Raw genomic sequence first — 9325 nt, forward strand, 5'->3', positions numbered from 1 at the left:
CCTGAGAAGTTTTATTGTGATGACCTAAATTGCCATTCGCACAGTTTTGCAGTACATAATCTTAATATTTCCCCTATGAGGCTCTCCATTCAATACATGTGATGAACTGAACAACTCACCTCTTCTTGTTCAAAGTTGAGCAACAGTGTGGTTGCTGAACTATCTCTGGTTACTGTCATGTCATTGCATCAGGTTGTTTTTGTAGTCCTCTAAAAATCTACTACTAGTTTGGGTTGAGCAAACCACAGTTTCATTTCAGATCTTTTTGACCTATTTCACATGGTGTTCAATGTTATAAAAGTCTGAATGGAAGTTGTAATGTTATCATAATTTGTTATTTGATCACAACGTAACAAAGATGTACATAAATGTATCACCCACATGAAAAAACACTAAACAATTATCTGACACTGTTTCATGACACCTGTTGCTTTAATTTAAAGGTCAACTGAGCTTTAAATTCTGTAAGCCTGCAGATAGCATGCAGATAGTAACATAAAGCCAATAATGCTATTGAGCATTGTAAACAGCGTGAAAGCTTCCTCCTTCACTGGAGGAAAGAAATAAAAAGTACTGGCAAACACTTCATCATTCCAACAGTCCTTTACAGGAAGAACGAAATGAGCATTTCACAGAAAGCCACCAGAGTAGTAAAACGTGTTTTATTTGTTTGCATAATTGCTCTTTCAAATAAAAAAATAAGGATATTATACAAGACAAAGAGCTGGGGGCTTGAAATGTCTCAAAGAGACCAACTAAGAAATGAAGAATATTTCCCGTCCTGATAAAAACAGTGTGACCTGTTATTCTTTAGTGGCATTTATGTCATCTGATATGAACTCTAAAACATCCAGAAACCTTTGGCCCTTAAAAGCAACATAAAGTACTCAGTGCTGTTTGTTTTTCCTGCATGCAGAGGTTGTAAATGCCGTACATAGGTGGAATAGTAACAGTGGATCCTGCAAACATCAAGTCAGTGTCACAGTTCTATGATCAACACAGTCAAAATACTCTCGGCTTATATGTGAACTGTGAACTAAACAAGTCTGTGTGGGTAAAATCTGATGCAACCCCTGGAAACAGGGACCTGAGTGAACACTGAAACCCCACTTCTCTCCATCAAACTATTAGGTCATAGAACTGAACAGAATAACACGGCTGAAATGTCATAATGTTGACTTGAAACAGAAAGTGTCCTGGACTGTTTATGGGAAATTTCACTCATAGGACATTGGGTGACATGTACAAGCTGAGTGAAACTTCAAATGCAAATTACATCAGCACAGCGACCAATCACAGGCCAGAAACCGAATACGTCAAAGCCGCTCGGAGCCTATCGGATGTCACCACGACAGTAGAAAAAGATCGCAGGCGCAGCCCATCTTGTTGAACAGTTGAGACTAAGCAGGCATCGGGTGACCAGGGAAACTTCAAGGTTTCCACTGAATTCAGTAAGGATACCCGATTATTTCTGATTTCAGACAGCGCCAGCAGGATATACCAACATGGTGGTGGTAGCAGCAGGGACCGGTGGAGGCCACAAAGTGCTCCTGATATCCGGGAAACAGAGCGGCTCCTCTGGCGGCTCACAGGCAGGCTTCAGCCGGCCCATCTCTGTGGTCTTACCGTCAGCTGCAAGCCAGGCGTCGTCGGACTCAGAGTCCAACTCCTCTGCGGGGCCGCCCATACGAAAAAGACAGAGACTCACACACTTGAGTCCGGAGGAGAAAGCACTTCGCAGGTTAGTGTCATGAAAATATCTGTAAATTATTATTATATCCCGGGGTAAACAGTGTGTTTTTAAAGCGGCCATTGTTAAAGGGATTACTATGGGGACACGCCCAAACATATCGATCCATTTGTATAACAGTAACGTTAAGAAAATGGTGTGACGTTCAAATCGCAGCTCGGAGGAATAAGGCCATTGTTGCATCATACAATACAACAATCAGGCTAACTTAAGTTCCCTCTTTAAGTATTTAAATTCCTTTAACGTGTGTGCTGTATCACCTGAGGACTTTGAACTGGCTTGTCAAACTGCTGTCTAAGTGATTTGACTATCGGCGGCCCCCCCGGCTCTGCTGAGGCAGAGCAGGACATTGATATCCTGTATGCCTGCGTGGCAGCAACATGGCCGGTGATTGCGCAGCACTGAACCCAAATCATGTCAGTGGGCTTAGTCAGCATCATGGAAAGAATGTGTCCAATTCCTGTTTTTTTTTTTTTTCCCTTCACCTACTTTTTTTTTTTCCCCTCCAGGAAACTCAAGAACAGAGTCGCAGCTCAGACAGCAAGAGACAGGAAAAAGGCCAAAATGGGGGAGCTGGAACAGCAAGTCCTAGAGTTGGAGCTAGAGGTAATTTTTCATTATTTTTTTTTGTCATCTTCAGACAGGGGTGTTGCTAGGAATGCAGGGTGGCTCATACAGGATCCCACCTCCACCAACTTTCCTCTCGACACCACCTCATCAGTGTCATCTGCTGTAGTACAACAAGAATATCTCCTCTGTTGAGCTCTCACTGAATATATTCCATCTGTAAATAAACTTAATCAGCTCAATTTATGTGTTCAGTGTTTCATATGAAAAATGAAGCTGCTTTTTTTTTTCCTGTTTGGTGCAGTTTCATATCTAGTGTTGTTTCACTCAGGACACTTCATGGATCACTTCCCAAGAAACGGTCACAAGTTTCGAGTATAAACATCTGTTCTGTTTTTTTTTTTCTTCCTGCAGAATCAGAAACTTCACATTGAAAACAGACTGCTTCGAGAGAAGACAAGTGGCCTACTGACAGAAAACGAGGAACTGAGACAGAGACTTTGTTTGGACACCCTCGACTCAAAAGAGAAGGTGAGATGGCAGTGCGAGCTGTGGATGGGGAGGGGGAGTGGGAAGGGCTCGGCGTGTGGCGACCGTCAAGTGTTTTGAGTGGAGTAAGGTTAATTCACCCTCTTTCCATTGTTTTTGTCACAGGTTCAAGGTCTGTTGTCCACCGGGAATGAAGCAGGTTTGGGGATCGGGTCTTCTGAGTCCGCAGCACTCAGGCTACGTGTGCCTCCGCAGCAGGTGCAGGCCCAGCAGTCCTTAAATCTGAAGACTTCTCAATGGATACAGACAGTACTGACTCTACAGACAATGAGGTACGTTACTGAAAGAGATTTAAATCCTGTTTGTAAGAAAGCTCTTTAATAACACAAGTCAGGGCATGGGTTACTGGGCTAATCTCCTGTTTTCTCCCCCTCCTCCCTAGTCTGATTTGCTCCTGGGCATTCTGGACATCCTTGACCCAGAGCTGTTCCTCAAGTCTTGTGAGCAGGAGTGCCAGGAGCTGCAGGTGCAGCTGGTCGGAGGGGGGGACCCAGTACCTTCCACCACACCTGCGACTCTGGGGTCCCCATCAGTTAAGCTGGAGGCCCTTAATGAACTGATCCACTTTGACCACATCTACACCAAGCCCGTGGAGGAGGTGAGCGACGGGCAGTGCAGCGACTCGGAGAGCGAGACAGAGAAGATTGAGGAGGCTACCTTCAGCGTTACTGAAGTGGTGGTCGAGGAGGAGACCGTCTGCATCAAGGACGAGCCAGAGGAAGTGGTCATCCCCAGCTGTAATGATCAGAGTCAGGTGGATGACTTTATCTCTGGAACCTCCTCCCCTGCCCTCAGTGGCCTGGACAAGGAAGCCTGCCTGGCGGACACCTACAGCGACTCCGGATACGAAGGGTCCCCTTCCCCTTTCAGCGACATGTCCTCTCCCCTTTGCTCTGAGAGCTCCTGGGACGACATGTTCGCCAATGAACTCTTCCCCCAGCTTATCAGTGTCTGAATCCAACCCCTAACCCAATAAATTATAAGATATATGTACACGTAAGAGCTAATGTGTAGTGTTCATTAACTAACTACAGATAAGCACATTAATGCTTCATAGTAACATAGAACACCGCAGAACCTGCTCGTATATTGGCTAAAGTTAAGCACATAATCTCCTTTTTATTACAGCAGGTCTGTACCACTGGCGATACTGCATTGACTTGTGGGAGATGGAGTTCATGACAGCTTATTTTGGCATCATTTAATTACTGCAGGGGATTGAAGATTGATTACAAATCTTTCACTCGCTGTTCAAGATGAACGTGGGTGGACCTCAGTATTTCTGTAAATGAATAGGGGGACGGGGACCGATCATTTAAATATTATTTATTTGTGTATTCTGCTTCGGAGTCATTGTATGTCCACATGTAAAAACGCTTTATTCTAATTTGTTGGAACGCTCTCTATGTAGTCTAATTACTGCATTAAAAAAATTTTTTTGCATTGCACCTCGTTTCTTCGTTTCAGTCTTTTGCAGCTGCTCATACAGGGAGAAAGTTTTGACGGCTGTTTACAACAACACAGGATTTTATTCTACTTTTTGTTGACGGAACAGATGCAGGTCATGTAGTAGAACTCTACACATTTCTATGCAGGAAGGAGTTAAGCAGCTAGTTCACAGAAAGTTCATTGGCAGTTAAGGTAATTTATCAGGTTATGGCTTCTCAAATCTCATTTTACTGCATTACACAGTATTGTACACCAAATATTTTTTGATTTTTGACTCATGGTGGCACAGAACCAGCAATCTGAAGGTGTCAAGCTGACCCCTGGAAAATTGAGATGGGTGTTTCATTATTTTTTGACATTTCCACAAGAGGTGCTAACAAAAACATGTTACACAACATCACATTTTATTTGGTCTGACAATTAACAAAGAAAAATTACGAACTCCACACTAAGGCCACACCTTGTGATGAGGGGTCAGAAGTAGAAATAGCTTCATTTGAAGGGGTCACAAGCCAAAAAAGGTTGGAAATGATGGGACTAAGCAATTACTTGTAAAAGTTACTAACAGAAAAGTCAACACTGAAAATAAACGTTTGTTTTCAGCCTTAATGAAAACATTTTGTTTCTGCCTACACAGAGGTTTCATTAAAAAAAAAAAAAACAGTGACTAACACCGTCAGTGAAACGCCTCCTGAGAATCATGTGCTTGTAGCTTGATCTTACATTTTAAATCCCATCAGTGGAATCAGCAGTTTCTACAATGCCAATGAGGGTTAATTAGACAGTTGAATGTTTACTAAGCTCTTAGTATGCGGGGTCAAAGGTTAGGCTATGAGTTTATCAAACTAACAAGTGGTATTTATGTTAACTTAAACTCTCTAATATGTGAAATCATCATACATAACTTCACTATACTCTTGATATACTGAGTCCACTACATGTGTGGACACAGCATTTATATTCCCTGTCTCTCATGTTGCAGAACAACTTTGCTTTTCTGAGAAGGAGGCCTGCTTCTATTACATAACACTTCTAATATAACTGGGAGTTTCCTGGGAGTCTAACCTGAGACTGCTTTCGTCTTTACTTCCCGGCAGAAATAGGTCAGTGTAAGTATTGTTGGTGAATTGGCCTGGTGTGAAGAGAATAGGCCGAGTGCGGAACACACCTTTCCCCTCAGGCCTTTATACTAGTCACAAGGAGGTCTCGCTCTGTATGTTAGCAGGAGATAGATGCGCCTCTTTAGTTCCTGGGGCTGTGATTGCCATGACCCACCCATTCAACAAAAGCCCCTGAGTCCCTGTTGTTGTATGAGCTGATTAGATCAGGTTTTCAGATGCAACACTGATGTAATTGATCTGCTCTGCAGGGCCTGGATGCCTGTCTCCACTCGCTTTAGCTTTAGCTTGTGTTCACTGATTACAAAGCTTTGTATTAGTGACACCATTCGCTATGTTTCACAGCAGTGACTCTAGTTTTGACGTAGGTGTGCATGACAGCAAGTTACCTGGAAGACATAGAAGAGAAGAAACTAAATAAAACAAAAAATGCAACTCAGCTATTTCATCTCCACTTTGTGCTCTTGTGGTGGGTTGAAGGAAACAGCACCGGTCTTTGACGTAGTTTTGCCTCAGCTAAACTAGAAGAGTGTGGTGAGAAATTCACCGCTTCCTGTCTCATGGGTGCAAACCACAGCAAAGACTAACAGCTGTTAAGCTGAAACTGAAAAATATCTGCTGGAGCAGGTCTTTCAATTTCAGACTGTAGGTTCTGGTGTATTTCGGGACAACAGCATAATTTCTGTTTCTGCTCGGGGTATGTGTGCGAAAGTTTCAGTTTTCGTTTTTTTCACCCAGTGGTTTGGTAAAATAAGTGCACAAAGTTTCGGTGATGTTTTGACAAGGGATAACTGCCCCTTAAGGACTTTTCTGCATTAGATACTAAATCCTAAACTAACTAACTCAGCCGCCATTGGTCTTCTCGTTTTTCCCCTTCCAGTAACATCCACCCCAAGTGATTCCTGCCAGAACAAAAGCCCTGCCAAAATTCTTGTGATGAAACACATTTTTATCATCGCTGGAGATCTTGAAGGTAAATTCCCCCTGAAGCGACCAAAAGACTTCCTCTCAGCTGATTTCACACACGGTTCAGAGCTGACATTCAAACCATCAGCAGAACAACGGAACATCTTTTTAGTGCTGTAACACAATCGAGATATGAACTGTTATATTCAAATTTATTCTTCAAAATTGAGGAGGAGTTATTCAGGCAGGAAAGTGTCAGCACCAACTCTGTGTCATCTGTGGACATCTTGCATCAAATAGCGTGATTTGGATCTTGCTATTGGCCACATTATTGGCTCCTCAAACAAAAATGTCAAGCATTTAGGCCAGCCAAGGAGAGGCGAAGAGCACATGGCCACTTGTCAGTGTTCTCACAGCAGGCGTACGAGGAGGTTTCATGACCACCCTGCGGCTGTGCCGATCTTTTAAATTCCATCTTACAGTGGAGGGACATAGAGTTTCCAGAGTTCAGGCCGTGTGAGGGAGTGCTGCAACGTGGTTACATTTTTGTGTCTGAAAAAAAAAAAGCTGAAAACAATGCAACTATATACAACACGATCACCCATCAAACAACACGCAACAATCAACCAACGAGCGACAATGTGTCGGGGAAATCCAAATGCCACTCCAGCGTGCTCCTGTGTGCTGTAGCCTGCATAATAAATTACAGCCCGTGGTCAAAACCCATTGCAGTCAACTTGGTGAACGCTTTGATGTACTGCAAACAGCCTGCATCTAAATATATGTTACTTTGCCCCGAAATATGAAAATTCTTAATGTGATTATTTAGAGATTTTTTTTACATCTCTGGGCTCTTTTCCTGCTACTGTCAAAACTGCCATGTGAGATATTTTGTGAGCTTAAAGAATTTTTTTTTTTTTTAATGATTATTGTTGCCTATGGCTTGATAAAGGCAGGCTCTAGGTCAGTGTGTTCCTCTAACTCAGTATGAAACCAACCTGGTTCTGGGTGTCAAAGTTCACGCTTAAATTAGAGCCAGATCTGTCGCGCTAATATGACACTGTCGTCACCTACGCATGGATTTGGATAAAGCTCACTGCAGGCCTCCAGTTACTACGCTCAGCAGTATTATAAAGAGGATTGCTAAACCCACACTGGCAGCTGCCACTTGAGTGTAAATACAGGTTTTACAGGTGGAACTTTCAAGCTCTTCAGACTAAACTGTAAACGGTGCGCTCAAAATGTACATTTCAACTAATAGCAACAGGGTGAATCTGCTCTGACACAACAACAGAAACACCTTTAAGTTTTGACTTATCTTAACTTAGCCTTACAAGAAGGGTACTGAGAAATGAACAAGCAAGTACCATCTGTTCAAATACTGATTCAAAGACAAAGTTAGTCAAGTGTAAAACAAACTAGAGGTCAAGGCAGTCAGAAGCGCCTAATGTGGCTCATGTGACAGTTTTCTCATGTGAGAGGTAATGGCGACGGGTGGGGGGTGAGCTGGGGTCATACTGAGCAGGCGCTGTGCCTCAAAGGCTCAGTCACCTGACCCGAATGAGGAATGAAAATCGCTCAAATGACCCCCTTTGGCCTTCTTTATTAATAAGTGGCTGATCACAAGCTGGGACGGGAAGGGGGGCCATAGCCTTGGTATTTAGGGCACTTTATGAATGATTCAGGTGGGGAAAAGTGAGTCATCGTCCCCGTCATTGCCAACAAACAACATCTGTCGATCTCTGTACGTGGACAGAGAGGAACACGATTCACCAGTATGTCAAAGGCAAACTGCTGCACACGATCACCTGTTCAGTGTGGTTAGGGCTTGTTAATCCTGCATTCCTGCTTTAAAAGGTGTGTTTCCTTTCTTGTTTCTTTTGGCCTGGCTCGTTCTTCCAGATTCCAAATGGTCATTTAAAAGGCAGTAAATCATTTCACAGAAAAGAGGCATCAATCATCAGTGTTTCATCTGCATCATCCTGTTTGAGCAACCAACAGGAAAACATTACTGGCATGAATATCCCAAACCACCGGCCTCGTCAGGATCAAGTCGACCGTTTCTTAGTTGCATCACAACTTGAACATGTGTGCAAACAAAGAGCTGCAGACATACAAACGTGGCCAATGACGCACACATACCAGCATGCACTCACACACAGACGCACACTTTGCTCTTGTGCTCAGTGAAGGTGGCTTAGTCTTGAGTTGTGAGAGGGATCGTTATCGTTAGTTACCTGTGGCAACAAAAGACGGTCAGTCGAGTGTGTTAATGCATGTCTGATCCACGGCGCTGGGCCAAAGCCCACAGACGGAACAGTACGGCTACTTATGGGACTCAGATGTGTTCCTGAAAGTCTGAGGCCAGAGGCAACAAGTTTCCACATCACGCTTGTGCAATTTGCCGTTTGGACGACAATTAGCACCAACCTAGTTGTCAAAGTCAAATTCAGAGCACAGAGAAACTTCCCCCTTCAGCGGATGAATGTGAAAACAGCCTTAAAGTGTCAAATCCGGCACATACTGTAGTGTTGACCCTCTGCACAGTGAAGCTCAACTGTCCAAGTGAAAAGCTAAGAAAAAATACATTTTTGATCAGATAAATGAAGAAATACAGTCTTAAAGTTAGAACACATAACTATGTTTTGCTTTAAAAATGATGTCTTAACTCGACATCTTCAGTTTTTAACACAGTATTTGTGCCAAAACTGAGATCATTCTTCATCATTATGATCATGGTGATCATAATGATGATCAGTTCTCCTTTAATGTGTGAGCAAGTGGCTGTACTTGTATCCATTTTGAGGCTATAAACATCGCAAATAACCAAATGGTGAGAGTATAATATGAAACCTTAAACCTGTGGTTACTAACTTGTAATCATAATCCCAATGCAGTTTAGACACGACTCATTAAACATCTGTCTATGGAACAGAAGGATGTTTCCACCAGCTTGCCCATGCTCTCTGCAACTAAGACTCTTCCT

The 9325-nt window shown here is 43.0% G+C and overlaps 1 protein-coding gene across 1 annotated transcript; it reads left to right on the forward strand.

Moving 5' to 3' along the window:
- Window positions 1-1382: 1382 nt before the first annotated feature.
- On the forward strand, window positions 1383-4314 carry xbp1 (X-box binding protein 1). The gene is made up of 5 exons (XM_076731488.1): window positions 1383-1741; window positions 2260-2356; window positions 2732-2848; window positions 2972-3138; window positions 3249-4314. Exons 1-5 carry the CDS (start codon window positions 1506-1508, stop codon window positions 3424-3426), a joined length of 795 nt encoding a protein of 264 aa, XP_076587603.1. The 5' UTR covers window positions 1383-1505; the 3' UTR covers window positions 3427-4314.
- Window positions 4315-9325: the final 5011 nt, after the last annotated feature.

This window comes from Chaetodon auriga, chromosome 5 (genome assembly GCF_051107435.1).
Source record: "Chaetodon auriga isolate fChaAug3 chromosome 5, fChaAug3.hap1, whole genome shotgun sequence".
In the NCBI taxonomy this organism is placed as follows: Eukaryota; Metazoa; Chordata; class Actinopteri; order Chaetodontiformes; family Chaetodontidae; genus Chaetodon; species Chaetodon auriga.